This window comes from Papilio machaon, chromosome 6 (genome assembly GCF_912999745.1).
Source record: "Papilio machaon chromosome 6, ilPapMach1.1, whole genome shotgun sequence".
NCBI lineage: Eukaryota > Metazoa > Arthropoda > Insecta > Lepidoptera > Papilionidae > Papilio > Papilio machaon.
This window is the reverse complement of record NC_059991.1, coordinates 5,179,858-5,196,142: the sequence shown is the minus strand read 5'-3', so window position 1 is coordinate 5,196,142 and position 16,285 is coordinate 5,179,858. Positions and strand designations below refer to the sequence as shown.

The following is a 16,285-nucleotide window of genomic DNA, read 5'->3' as shown; positions in this document are numbered from 1 at the left end:
TTTTATAGTTAAAAGGAATTTATTGCGTATGTCCATTTTACATATAGTTTTCGTATTGTAATTTCCGTATATAATTTATAGTGTGAAATATAGACTAATTCATCTGTCGTTTTTGAACTGGAGAATGCGTCAAAAATTAAGGTCGCCCTCAGCAACATCTCTATTATCTTAAAAAAGTAAATAACAAGTAAATGGATAAAATTAAGCCTTAAATTTAATATTATGTAACTAGTATGTAACGGATTATTAATATTAAAATATTGAAAAAAATTGCTGTATTAGTTAACGTGAAGAAATTGCTTTAAAAAACTGGTGGTAGCCACAAAAAAATAACGTTTAATTTTTCTAAAGAAATGTTAATGATATCAAAGACGTACCATCGAATAATTTGGACTTTGTGACTATTGGGAACATTCCGTATTGTATGGGTCACTCGCATTAGATCCCAGAACCCTCTACTATTGCACTTAAATTTGGGGTTTTAGTGGTTCAAATCCGTACATAACCCTGTCTTTCCCCCTGAACCTAGGGTATCTTTGGAAGATTAAGGCACCAAAAAAGAGATCACTCGCATAAACTCCTGATATAATAACTACTTTACAATTTTTTGTAGTGCATAATGAATTTTGTGATCTGTGACATGCCCAAAATATTTCGTTGCGTGCCATTAATCGCACGCCTGCTATTGATTCGCCATCCCAAGGCCTATATTAACAAACAGTTAAGTCATTGACCAAAATCGTAACTTCACGAAGATACCCATCGAATACAAAAGATATTCAACAGGCGCGTTTAAGTTCAACATATTTAACATTGTAATTTTATACCCGTCCCTAACCACCGACATTAATATTTTCCAAATCTCAAATAGACTTATTGTTTATAATCTTTATTGAGTAATTTTTTTTTCTTTAAAATATGATAACTGAAAGATTGATTATTATATATTATTAAGGTAAGAATAACGAAAACATTTTTAAACTTATAACTTATGTTTTGTAGTATAGTATTTAAAATAATTGTTAAAAAATATAGCTTTATAAGCAGAAATAAACAATAAACGTACAAATATTGTATTATTATAGTACTGTTATAAAGCAGAAGTCAACTTTTTTCTTTTTATCTACGAAATTCAATTGAAAAACTTAGACATCAGAGTAAACAAATTTCCTGTGTAATAAACAGATATGCAACAGACTACCACCGAGTAGTAGGTAGCGTTCAATAGTCGGTTCGTTATCGTCGACTATCATTTACCGATTACCGATATTACCGAGCAACGGTTTTACGATTCACGCTGAAACAATCTAACACAATTGCGCTTTCTATTTTCAAATAAATTCTTATAATTATAAGTTTTAGTTCAAAAGCTTCTAACTTAGCTTTGGTCAATTATTATACAGATTTATGAGGGTTTTACAGTATAAAGGTAAAATTATTAATTACGAAATATGTACAGTGCATCGCAATAGCAATTGACCCCTGAATCTAGTTCTTCTTGTGGCATTTACCTCGATGAACGAATGCAATCTTTCAAAAGAGATGAAATTGAATATGTTCATAATAAAGTAAAAGCACACGGCAATTGCGTGAATTTTTGTTATGGTGAAATACAAAGTTGCATTTAACATTTTAGGGGTTATCATTGCATTTGTCTTTACAACGAAATTCTTTAATTACTTATTTTCCAAATAAATTAACGAAATGTACTTACTTCTTAATACCCCACGACCAAAAATAACAAGCAGTAGTTAATATTTCAAATAGTGTTGCCAACTTATAATTTCTATCAACATGTCTAGAAATGAAAAAACTTGTGCAAGACTCTTTAAATTTATTTTAAGTTTCTTTTACATTTTAATAATTACATATAATGTATGCATATATTTACTAATAGCGGTTGTCCGCAAGTTCGTCAGTGTAGATTTAAAATAACAGTCGCCTATAATATTACCCTACGCATCAACTACCTTCCAGTTAAAGTCCCGTCAAAATCAGTCCAGACATTTCGGAGATTACTCGTAAAACGCGGATGGGGATATATATATATTGAAATAGACAAAAATTTTAAACATTGGATTTTAATTATAAGCAACGAAAATAAATCATGTTTGCGAAATATGATATTTTTTTCATTTTTGATAGACACCTCAATTTTATTAATTGTATAAATAAGTATTGTTAGGTTACTTTTAATTTGAAATTAAGTTTAACATAGAAGTGATTATTTCTCAATAAAATATTTATAGACATATATAAATCAAATCCCGGACCTATGGCAGGTGCCACAGCCGGACTGACATTACGATACACATTAACTCATGCCTGATTCACGGATAACCTGATTCGCTGTATAAAAGTTTTACAATCAAAGGTCAGAGTTCTATCGACGCATCAATAAATAGAATCTCATAAGTTATTAGTAACGTGTTTATGAAACCAGTCGGCCTATTTCAACACGTGAGAAAACTTACGCAAGTCCTGGACACCTACGAATGCCATAAATATACACGAGTATTTGGTAAGTTTTTTGTGTTTTAAGATTCAGCATATTGTAAACGCGTAACACTCCATTTGTGATAGATGTATAAATATGGGAGGAATATATTAGGTCCTTACATATGAAATTGGCGTTTTGTATGGGAGGAACAAAAAGTCGAATATTTTTTAATATAATATATTTAATTAATCAAAGTATGAACCATTATTTTCTATGCACTTTTGCCATCTCATAGGTAGTTCATTGATCCCTTTACTAAAAAAACCAGTCGGACGGGAATCAATAAAATCTTTGAAGGCGATTTGGACTGCCCCATCGGAGTTGAATTTTTTCCCTTGCAAGAAGTTATCCAAATTTCGAAAAAAATGGTAATATTTTGGAGCAAGGTCCGGGGAGTACGGAGGATGTCTTAGACTTTCCAATTGAAGCTCTTCTAATTTAGTAGCCGTCTGTTGCGCAGTGTGTGGTCTAGCGTTGTCGTGAAGCAGCAGTGGCGTGGAGCGATTGACCAGCCTAGGTTGTTTAGCCGCTAGCTTTTCCATCATGGTTTGCAATTGCTGACAATAGACATCAGCCGTAATAGTCTGGCCAGATTTGAGAAAACTGTAATGAACAATACCGGCACTAGTCCACCAAACGCTTACAAGTAACTTTTTTGGGGTTAATTTTCGCTTGGGGCAGGATTTGGCTGGCTGGCCAGGATCCAACCATTGCGCTGAGCGCTTCCAATTATCGTAAAGAACCCATTTTTCATCACAGGTAATGATTCGGTTTAAAATACCTTCATTATTGTGCCAGTTTAGTAATATAACGCAACAGTCGACGCGCGTTTGCCGGTTTGCTTCAGTCAATTCGTGAGGTACCCACCTTTCAAGCTTTTTAATCTTCCCAATTTGCTTCAAATGAATTAAAACAGTTTTATCACTAACATCGCAGCCTGCAGCTAACTCGGACGTGGTTTGCGATGGATCCGCTTCCACAATAGCCTTCAACTCTTCATTATCAACTTGAGTCTCGGGCCGTCCACGGGGCTTGTTCTGCAGATCGAAATTTCCAGAACGAAAACGTTGGAACCAAAAACGAACTGTGTTTTCTTTTGCAACACGACCGCCATACACATCATTCACCCTTCGAGTCGTTTCCGCAGCACTAGTGCCACGGCGGAACTCGTACTCGTAAATAATGCGATATTTTAAGTTTTCCATTTTGTAAAATGAGTGACGCAAACAGAAAAAAACAGAAGAAAAAAAACAAATGAATGACGGTCATCGAACCACAAATACATGAGTCTATAGCTGTACAAATTTGAATTTGGAATTCCTTACCAAAGAGGAGAAATTCGTGATTAAAGTGGCCAGTACGAAAAACGCCAATTTCATATGTAAGGACCTAATATAAATGTGAACTATTCCTTCTTCTTCTTTTCAGCCACGTAACGTCCACTGTTGGGCATAGACCTCCCCCAAAGATCGCCACAATGATCGGTCTTGTGCAACCCGCATCCAGGATACTCACGCAACCTTGACCATCATCATCATCATCGGCCCATCTTGCAAGAGGCCTACCCACGCATAAGACTGAGAAATTTAGAAAATAAAAAGACATCTGCTTACTATTAAAAGATTTTAATAAAATTCTATTTTTTAAAGTATTATGTGTACGCCTATAATGTTTCTAAATCTATCATTAGAACAGGTGAAAATTTTCGATATGAACGAATTGTCATTAGGTCCGACAGAAGATTAAAATTTAAATATAGGGCAAATACATACTAGTATTACTAGTTTACTACGAGTATTATAAACGGATGAACGGATGATCTTCAAAAATTGTGTCTGGCTGACACCAACTAAAATCATGTTATTTCGATTTTATAAAATATTGGTTGGAAAACAATTCGTTATAGCTTTGTCTTTACAAAGGAAAGTAATCATGCAAATAATCAGATCAATTACAATAACTATTAAGATGTGATTTAGATGGATCTATCTTGATAAGACATATCACAACAGTGTGTTTTTTGTCACACTTTTCGCAGCTTAGATTAAAATGATATGTCTAAGAAATCTATAGGATTTAAGGGGCTCCAGAAAAGCATAAGGACTTTTTCTTTACAGCAGCAATAAAATCTTATAGAACCTATTCTGTAGAATTCATGGCCGGCGATCATTTAATAATGAAATGATTTTTTTAATATGCATAATGTAGTAAAAAATAAAATACACATCACGATCGAATTCCATCCTTCCGATTCCAAGACGGTAGACACGTTCACTTAACCTTGAACATGCCGTATGGTTCATTTCAGCTATTTTGCAAGATTAGCTGTTTCATCCACCTTTGTTCTTGTTAATAGAATGGTGTCAATAATTCTATTAGTGAACGTTAATATGTTAATGATTTGTTGAAAATACTCTTTTATTCTTCAACAATTATTATTATCTTTTATGATATATGAAATAAAACATTTAATACTTTAACATTTTTATCATAATATGTGACCTATAATATGTTTATTTAAATGTCAGTATTACGATTCATAACTTTTTAGCATTTTTAACGAAATAGCGTTAAATTTTACTTTCTAGGTTATATAGTGTTCAGTATAGGCATGTATTGAACACTACATTGCAATAACAATGTCTATAATAAATCTGACATGTTAATAAGAAGTGGAGAATTTGCCGATTAATCAAGTGTTTTTTTTAACAAACCAATATTTTGATCGATTTATCAAACCGCGAATAAAGTATCCTCTTAACCACAAGACCATACCTTTTTTTCATACTAAGAGTAGAATATACTAGGAATATATATAATTGCCAAGAAGAATATAATAAAGACGGAATTAAAACAATAATTAAAACATATTTAACATTTTTATTTTTTGAATTATAACATTAATTAAAAATATATGTACAAAACTATAAAATTAAGTACAAATTGAACACTTGTATAGTAAACAACGCCTTCCATGAGTAGGTTCCTTATATTATAATTGCCTTAATAAGGCTGACTTTTTGTTACTCATTTTATAAAATTCTATTTTATTTAAAAACCTAGTCTTAAAGCATAGGCGTTATCACATGATAACTCATCTGTAATAACTATTGTTTAATATGAGGAATAAACTACGTCCATGAAATTGGGATATTGAAGATGGCATCTTGTAACTACATAATTTAGGTACGATTTTAAACACTGGTGACTATAACGGTTTAAGAACATTTGAAGTCTTTAAACAGAGATTTTTAATTTCGCACTATTTGTTTACTGGTGGTAGAAACCCTTGTAGTCAAGAGCGGCTATCTCTTCTTGTTGTCTGGCAGCTTCTGGGTTGTTCTTGGCTTCTATGGCGGCACGTTCCTAAAAAATTATATAAAAATTTAATACTTGATTTTTATGTGGTTGACGTTTTTAATATTTTAAATTCAGTTATATGTTTTTATTGTGTGCGTGCATAAGATATTAATAAATTTTAAAATAATAATATCTCACTGATATTTACTACATTTATTGGATTTTTTAGAGATTCTGTAGTTTTGAATAATAACAAACGCTATGAAAGTTTTAGTTAAATTAAAATATTCTTACCGCATTGGCCTTAATTCCGGCGTAGATGAGGTCAAGTCCCTTTTGGATTTCAGGGGAAACTGGTGGGGGAGTTGGGATGTGGTCGCCCTTGACTCTGAATCCGAATTCGTCAGCGGTGTACTCGACCGTGATGACCTCTCCATTGGGAGCGGTGTACGAGTACGAGCCCTGTTGCACTAGAGCTTGGTCTTGGTTCTCGCCGACCGTCTTAAGGTAGCCTTGTTCTTCAGCCTGGATGTTGTTGCCGGTCTCGTATCTGGAAATTTTTTATTATGACTATTAAATTTTTGCCATCCCTATATTTTATGATCGTTTTACGCCATAAAGTATCTTTAATTTTATGTTTCTAAGTGGTTGCTCGACTCAATGCAAATTAGTAAACCTATAGATTCAGTTTCAAATATTTCAAGACTTGAAATTATCACCTAGTGATACACTAACTACAGCTATTAAAGTCTATTTAAGCCAAATTAACTACTAAAAATCTGACTCGTTGCCAATGTTAATTTTGTTTTCGTTGTTAATGTTTGTATCTGTTTTTGGTTCTAAAAAAGTAATACTCACGAGGTCTTGTAGCTTCCGTCGGTGCCTTGTTCTTTGTCGAAACGGATGATGGGAATGACAGTGGTGAGTTCCAACTGAACTTTGGGTCTGAAGTCTTCGATGGGCTTAGACTGTCTGTAGTCGGGCTGGTAGTTGTAGTTCTGCTCCGCTGTCGCTTGGTCGCTCGGCTGCTCCGGCGCTCTCCTTTGAGGGAGAGCCGTCGTAAGCGCCAGCACTGCGGATAATGCTACCTGGAATACAAAATGAACTCATATAAATATATATTTATAACAAACAATAGATTAAAAAATAATTATTGCGACAAACTGTAAACGGAGAAAAGGTTACTTAAAAGGGTATTTGGAGTGACATTTCACTTATTATAATAGGTCAAACCAACTAACTTTAATTGCAGGATTTTAAATCCATAGATTTACGCAAAACATTACTTTTCTAACTCAATTGTGCAAAAATATATCAAGTGAAATTTGTGAAATTGAAATTGATTAATATGAAAGTAACAAGATTCTTATTCTTCAAGTCTTATTCCGATTGGTACAATATAACATTTCAATTGCAGTTATGTAAAGTAATGACCGATAATGAAACGGTGACCTCACCGAGAAGAGCTTAATCATATTCACGGTGTTGTAAGATAAGCTGGAGCGGATACAATGGCCTACCATAATTACGAAACAACCTTATTCGACACGCGACCCGGGCGAAAGTGAACTTCAGTAAAACATGTTTGCGATCTTAAACAGGGCATTGTTTTCATTGTAATCGCATCCGAACCAGACATGCTTTGTTACCATTGAAAATAGTCGATCCGATATTGTTTTGCATTTACGTAACGAGGGTCATCTTTCTCGAAGCGCGATGGCCTTCGAAAAAGCAGAGATTGGCGAATGTGTGCACTTATTAATTAACTTCGATTTTTTTTCTTCAGTTACGTTACGCATTTGGTAATAATTTACTAATGTTTCCTTAACATCGATAATAATCTCGTAATGTAGTTACGATCATATAAACACATCATAGTACTTAACGCTTCAATTGTAAGCTCTGAAGCGAAACGGATTATCAATCGGACAACTACTTGCTGTAATGTTCTTGCGTTCAATTCACGCACTTGGGCCAAGCTACCGCGTTAATCACAATCATATGTGTAACTCGTATATTTTCGTCGTATAATATACGAATTACTTGATCAACTAGTAAATTACATTAAATTACGTCTAAATTACGTTATCGTATCCTTTTTTACTATCGATTAACCCAAAATTATTAATTTATTTTGAAAACAACACTTATAAAAGGTCAGCTAATTAAAACGACTGTTAAGATATGTATCTAAAATCGAAAAAAAAAGTAATTTAAATTTACTTGTACATCATGTAATAAGTTTTTAATTAGAGCTTTTAGTCCACCTGTAAACTGAGTTGAAAATACCTGAGGCCGAATACATCGTGACCTAGAAAGTGGTTATGCAATTTGCCAACACGATGAACAAGACCGTTTGAATAACAGCACGTTTTAAAAAGTAGGTAATGTACTAGAACAGACAGACAGACGTATCGGTCTCAACTATAGCAAAAAAAAACTTGCGACATCACTTTGCTTAAGTAAATATCATTTTTTGCTCTAGCAAATATTTCATAATACTTTATCTGCGACTATTTGCATGTTACAATTATTTTAAGTTTTTTTTTTTTTACAAAACAATGTTTTATTCTTTGACCTCCTTATATATTCGTTATATTTTACCAACGGCTGGTTTTCTGGTTTAAGATTTCAAGGCCGAGTTCTAAGTACATTTGTAGATGTTTGTATTAATAACTATCAGAATACACTTTTACGCGCAAAGAAATATAGGTAACCTATTAAGAATCGTCATTTTCCACTGCTGAAACATCTCTTGAAAGAACTCATCACTGATTTTTTTTTTCCAAAAGAAAGAAAGGGGTTCGACAAACATACTTTCTAAGATGTACTAGCTCCAGCAAAAAAATACAAGCTCAGAATCTGTAAAGATTAAGTCAGATGACGGAAACTTTTTTGCCTTTGTATTATTAAGATTGTATTATTATTAGGATGGTCAATATTTAAGGTCAAAATTACTTCATTTGAGTTGATACTAATATTTTAAAGAGAAAAGATTTGGTTGATTGCTTGTTTGTTTGCATTGAATAGGCTTCAAAACTACTAAATCCATTTGAAAAATTCTTTAACTGTTGGGAAGCTCCACTACTTCCAGGTGATATAGGTTATATATTTTGAATTCCGCACGAACGAATTCGCTACCTTGTAAAGTAAAAAAGAGCTTAACTTTAAAAAGTAATTAACAAACTTGATATTATAAAATATTTACTGAACAGCGATTGGTTTGTAACTACTACTATTGAGTTCAATTGATATTTGGTAATCGCATTTTATTAGCAACTAGCTTTTACCCGCGACTCCGTCCGCGCGGAATAAAAAAAAAAAAAAGAAAAAGAAAACGGGGTAAAAATTATCCTATGTCCGTTTCCTGGTTCTAAGCTATCTGGCCACCAATTTTCAGTCAAATCGATTCAGCCGTTCTTGAGTTATAAATGGTGTAACTAACACGACTTTCTTTTATATATATACCTATAGATATAGATATCAAGCACTTAGTTAAATTTAGAAATTGTCCCACATAACCGTTAAAATATATTTGCATTGTCTTATATTAAAGCACATAATTAATGGACCGTAATCTATCTTTATGTCAAAGTTCAACAACCGACCCTATTTGAGCTTGCATCTCGCAACAGATGGTTGCGGAAATTCACAAACATTAAAGCAACATTTGGAGTTTGAATTAATCACATACGAACATCACAATAACAGCACTGTATCTGAATTTACCTATCTATAAGCGCATATAATATTTTCAATGTTGTTTATAAGGATCACTTATCATTAAACTATTTACGTTAAGAATGTTTGATAAAAAGCTTTGAACTTACCAGAACTTTCATTGTGTTTTTTTTTATATTGTAACGTGCGGCAGTGAAGCACGTGGAGTCTCCTCGGAACTGTGTCAGAGTGGTAGTTATACGCTCACTTATATACTTCACCCCTGCCACTTACTCGGTCTCTGCTATGAGCCATCACACTTTCATACCTGATACCGTGCTTGCTTGCTTTAGCAGAGATGTCGCGATTTTTTAAACATTACAATATTGACAAGTAAAATTACAAATAGATAGCAGATAACTTGGAATACCATTACGTACCCTTTATGTGCATTATCTTATTCTAATATTCATTTCTAAGTGTTTACGCAAGTTGACTTACAGAGGTCGTAATCAGCGACATCTTTAGAGTATGCAATTCAAATTCCTACTCCGTTAATATGTCAACATTCTGATTCTATGATTGTTTTACGCGTTACATATTAAATGATTGTAAAAATAAAGGACGAAAACAAATGCTACCTTTTATAGTAGTAATTCATTTTGTCCTGTTGAATTTTGTTTTAATTGTCGTTAAAACAACTAAGTGATACCTACTATTTTTTCCTCGAAAATTCTGCATGGGTATTGTGAAGTGTATTACATAAGAAATGGGCGTTGTGTCTGCTTAACGCCAAAGCAACATGTTAGTATAGTTATTGCTGGCCCTTGTGCAACGGTCTATCTTAAAAGGGTGCTTTGATGCAGATAACGGATTACACTTGACTGAGGTCCCCTGACAGGCTTGATTGAAGCAACTGTATTTAGCCCATCTGTTTGGTATACATAACGTTTGTTGTTAGATTCGATCATGTAACATTTTCTTATCTTACTTATCTTGTAAGAGTGTATTGAGATTATGCGTTTCGTGTCCGAGTTTTCGGATTATTGTAAACTTTTATTAAAACCATAAATGGCGCTACGATGTAGTTTTCTAGGACTCTTTTTGGGTTAATTTGTAATATATTGAATATAAACTTCTTCAGAAAAAAAAAGTATAAAAATCTCTCGGACCCATAATTACTGCTAATAAAAATAAAAATCGTTTTAAATAATTTCTTTCATGAAATTAATGAATGAAACACGTACAGAAAGTTTAAGTACTCTTATTAGCCAGTAGTTTTGCACGAGTGAGTAATAACGGTTTTTTTTTAATTAATTCAGTGGTTATGTCAGAGATGTGTACATTGTGATATGAGTTTGTTATGAAATAATTATTACCTGCCAATGATACTTGTCGTATTAAAACATACGGACTCATGATAGAGGATTTTTTATAATTTCATGCATATGTTTGGGCGTATGCGTAAACTATAATAAATATTTATGATTTGTTTATATTATAAGTTTGAAGGTAAAATATCAAAAATTCGTTTATAGTGATGTCAAAATAATCGTTCTCAAACTTTAATATTTGTTATTCTTAAATTATTCCGGAATTTTCGTTTGCATTACATGGCTAAACGTATATAAAATATTTGAATTGTCTGTCAGATTCTTGTTAAAATAGAATATATTAATGTTCAAATATATATATTACTAGCTGTGGCCCAAGACTCCGTCTGCGCGGAATAAAAAAAAAACTTAATTAGTAGCCTTTGTATATTCAAGACTATGTTCTACATCTATGAAAAATTTCATCAAGATCCGTTGTGCCATTTCGGAAATACCTTGTAAGAAACATTCATCCATCCATATAAACTTTCGCATTTATAATATTAGTAAGATTTGTAATACTTATAAAATAATGAAGTATTTTAAAACTATAAATATGCTCTAGTCATTTTAGTATTTAAGTTATGAAGTGTGATCTTATGGTGTGACTTTTTCGATTGTTTTAAAATTGCCAATCTTGATATCAATGCATTATAATAGCCAGTTATGCGTGTTTTAGAAATTATTAAATTCTTATCGCATTTCGATGACTTTCCTCTCTTTATTTTAAAAATGTTAATCTTTAAAATGACATGTCAGTGATGTTTTATTAAATACTGACTGTCGCTTGGCAGATCGGGGAATGCTCAAGAATTTCAATTGTCCATGACATAAATTGAAGGTTTATTCATGCATGCTGCAAATAACGATTTCCTAGCACTAAATTTCGAAGTTTTACACGCATTAACATCTATTGAATGTGATGTTCCTTGTTATTTAGCTATTTCATTCAATTGTTTAAATCACTTGTCAAGGACGGCTTACGTAAAATGTCACCATCAATAAAGTTGTGGTAAACTGTGCATCATACGTCGTAGGCAAAGACATTTGTCATCATAGTTTCACATTTACGCAAAGGTCAGTTTAAAAATATCTCTTCTTTTTTTTCACTTTAAAATTACACTACTCAAATTTCTTTAAGATATCAGTGTGTATGTATGTGCAGATATAATAATGAAGGCGGAACGTGTGTTCTAGGAGTGAAGTGGAGAAAAACCGATCGTCAACTTTTTGGGTCGCAGGAGTGAGTTATATTTTGGTACACTGCTTTTACTTTCATATCATGAAGTGATCTATTAAATGTGATCAATAAATGTGATGTGAACATTTTATTTGAATCACCTTGTTAAAGTATTTATTCAACAATTTAGTATTCTTTACTGTCCGAAATGTCAAAAGAAGCATCATGTTCAAGATAATCATTTTCCAGTTTATAATTCGATTAATTTATTTGCATGCATTAAACATAAGCGTCCATTAATCGTTACACTGACTTGTTCAACATGTACAGATTTAGTTAAAAAACAAGTCTAAACTTGCTTTCTTGAGATCTTAATATCATTTTTATTCAAATAACAGATCGCCTATTATTCCATCAAACATCGGTACATCCGAAAACAACGTATGTAGAATATATCTTAAATTATCTAAAGTTAATGTTTCGTTCCTTTAATTCGGATATAATGTTGAAAATTTGTAAACAAAAATTCTACTGTGTTTATTCCAACCTATTTTCGTATACTATCTTTATGATCATGACTTTCCGGCCGTCAATGCTTCGAATCCAGCAGCTAAGTTGCCTACTTCTAGTATTTTAAAGATTCAAGGGTTACAGATCACTTATCATCAGTTTATCTGCTTTATTTTATTTATTTAGTAAAGCGTAGTAAACAGTCATACAGGTAAAAAAAATCCTGGCGAAATATAAATGTATGCTATCGTTTTTTTTAATTCATCAAAAAGTTTCGAGGTCGACTGAATATAGTTAATAAACGAAACCTGATCGCATTTTCTTAGAAGGCTAACTTGTACAAGGATGTAGAGTGTGTGCCATTAATGAATCATGTGTACAATATTTACCTTCTACTAACAATGATTCAATTATTGATCATCCTAGTGCATCGTTCTCAACATACTTACCACCCACTATACACAATTACTAAACTTCAGTTAAATAGCCTAGTTTATATTATTATTTATTCACGTAAATCGTTTTGGCGGCTCGTGGACTCCCTTGCATTTCTTTACGCCTCGCTACTCCTAATTGAGTTCTGCGCCAAGTAGCCAAAATATTTGAACCCAAGAATAAAAGCCTATTTTAACATACGTCTCAAGCATGCACAAAAGGTTTGTCTAATTGTGTTGACATTAATCAATATTCAACTTGTGACGCACGATAAATTATGTTCAATGATTGATAGGGATTCATCGTTTTTATAACCTGACATGTTTAGTATGCATACCAGCTTCAACTCCTTATTGAATACTTCATTGATAATTACAAAAAAAAAAACAAGGTCTATCTTGAGAGGACCACATTAGATGCATCATGAATGACATTACAGTTTGCATAGTTTTCATTAATTGCTTAGGCTCTATCATCTATTAGTGATGCCATAAAACTTGTAAAATCTTATAATTTAACATAAAATAATATTTTATATGAAATTAGTAATATTTATGGAAAAAGATTTGATGACATTAATTTTAAGAGTTCTTGGGATGTTGCAATTCATCCTTCAAATGGTTAATTCGTGCTTGAGTCAACAACCATTGGCGGCCTACGTACATCCTACTCCAAGCGAATACATTCTTAAGGAGAGACATCAAATTATTATAACTTAGTTCAAGGTCAATAAATCAATAATTTATGAACCAAATAAAAATAAAATACGAAATTTATTTGCAGGGTTATGTATGGAGCAATTATGTAATCTTATACTCACTATGCAATAAGAACTTGCCGGTAGTTTGCCTGTTAAAATAAACCGTTTTCACTGCAAAGAGCAATTTCTACGACTCACGTTTTGGAAAACTATTGTTAAGAATATTTTACATTAGTTTTAACCAGAACAGCTGTTTAATATCGTGTTTAGTATCGATTTCTACATGGCACTTTTTTACGATTCAAATTTTTATTATTACAAGCTTTTATTTAGTTATTTCTGACCTGACATTTGTCATCTTGCAAATTAACTTTATATCATTTCCCGGTTACTGATATAGCTGAAATTTTGCACATTACTAAATAGCGTGACAACGCGATATTGTGATGACATAGTGCTGATCTGACGATGGAACTGGAAGATGGCCATTGGAACTTCGCAATGAAAAACCACGACCTCATGGAGTTTGAACTCAACAGAATCGTCTTGACTATCTTTTCATAAAAAAATAGTTCTCTTAATTAACAGTAAAACATAATAAAAGCTTGTTTTAAAAAGTTTTTCTTCTTTATAATTTTAATTTTAAACGTAATTTCAATGAGATTTTGATTGAAAGCGGTCGGCTTATAGTTACATAGAAAGAATAAGTAAACCGTTTTGTTTTCCTGGAATTTTATGTCGTAAGTTTGGCACTACTGCGGAGTCTTTTGTTTTATAACTGCGTGTCAAATACGCGTTGATAATTATTTGTCGAAACAGCATTTGGCGCAGCTTCATATGCGTAATGGAGCATAGTTGTTAATAAGATACAGTAGGATAGGTATGCGAAAGGCGTGCAAACTAAGAAGACGTGTTCGTTTCATAGTAAATATTCCATTTATAGTTTGCGAAGTATTCGCACGCTAAAAACTTATTCCTTATATCATAAATGCAAATGATTAGATGGTTGGATGGATGTTTCTCATGAGTTATCTCCAGACCAACTAACCGGATCTCCTTGAAATTTGGCATAGATGTAGAAAATAGTCTGGAAGAAAAAAAAAATTTTTAACTCCGTGCTGGCGGAGTCGCGGTCGACAGTAAGTTATGTTATAATACAAACAAGTCGACAAATAATGTTAGTAGAAATATTGTTGAAATTAGGTTACCCGCTAGCGTGCAGGTCTTTAATGTATCATTGATTTCGTAATGGAAGTGAGAGGAGGGCCGAGTGCTTCTTTGAAGATTTGCGTTGGAGTCGTGCCCTGATCTTGACATTTGTCGATCTGGTATTTTGACCTTATGACTTATAGTTGTCTTCGACAGTAAAGACGTCTAGTATTTTTTAAACTTATTATATTTGTACAACTTATAACTGTAAAATAATTAGTATAACAATGAACTTTACTAATAATTTCATCATCATAATCAGCCTGAGTTCGTCCAATGCTGCACGTAGGCCTTCCCCTTCGATTGCCACAATGCCCGGTCCTGTGCCGCCCGCATCTAGTACACTGCCGCAACCTTGACCAGGTCATCAGTTCATCTTGCAGGATGCCTACCTACGCTGCAATAATTACTGACTGACTTGCTGCTACTAATAATTTATTATTCGTAAATTACCTAATGCAAGAAATCAATGTAAAGTAATTTAATCGGTTAATTTTCACCTTAGGTTGTCTACAGTATATTCAATTTTTTCCTTTTTAAATTAAATAATTAAGTAAACTGGATTTTTAAAATGTCGGCGTAATAATATAATTATACGAAAATAAATTTTTTGATAATAAAATTATACGATGAAACTAGAGAATTTGAAAACAACAGCTTGTATAAATATTTATGTTACCATATACATACATACATGTATTTTATTATTTTAATTTATTTTAATGCCTTAATAATAGATGATATTTGACTAATTTGGCGATATAACTATTCTGTTATCATGCAAAGAACTCGTGTTTGAAATTATTTCCATTTACGTTATAATTAAGTATAAGCCTAAGAGCCTAAGAACATAGTATTGTAAGTGTAAGTGTGTCCAACAAATTAAAATTGTTGTTTCAATTAAAGTATATATTTTGATTACGATTTAGGCTATATAATATATTATAAATCTTGTTACCTAAAACCTGTCAGTAATTTAAGTCGTTTTTTGATAGCAAATGTGCTAAAAATATTCTCCTTTTTTACTCCAACCATTTGTATCAATGGAAAATATTATAGCAACCTGTAACATCTACATAGGTGATCATTCTTTTACGCTAGGCGCTAGATATTTATATTTATATAGCCTATAACAAAATCAACCACTGCCAAAACTGTCACTGTCACTGTCTCCTTTGAATCCTAAATAAATATGGTAAATTTACAATTTAGGTTTTTACGGTATGCTAGTAAATCAGCAGTAGTAAGGAAAATTTAAACCGTGAATTTCAGTTGTCTAAAATATAGTTACTTAACTAGGTAAATAAAAGTATGAGATTTTTATAGAAATATTTAATATTTACATTGAATATTTAAAAAAAATATTTTAAAGCTTACTCATAGTATTAACACATTGATATATCACATTTTTAATATTT

The 16,285-nt window shown here is 32.3% G+C and overlaps 1 protein-coding gene across 1 annotated transcript; it reads right to left on the bottom strand.

Moving 5' to 3' along the window:
• Positions 1-5,565: 5,565 nt before the first annotated feature.
• On the bottom strand, positions 5,566-9,725 carry LOC106715078 (endocuticle structural glycoprotein SgAbd-8). The gene is made up of 4 exons (XM_014508292.2): positions 9,631-9,725; positions 6,659-6,888; positions 6,095-6,350; positions 5,566-5,866 (listed from the first exon to the last, which is right to left on the bottom strand). The coding sequence occupies exons 1-4, from the start codon at positions 9,640-9,642 to the stop codon at positions 5,771-5,773; spliced, it is 594 nt and encodes a 197-aa protein (XP_014363778.2). The 5' UTR covers positions 9,643-9,725; the 3' UTR covers positions 5,566-5,770.
• Between the last annotated feature and the right edge of the window lie 6,560 nt (positions 9,726-16,285).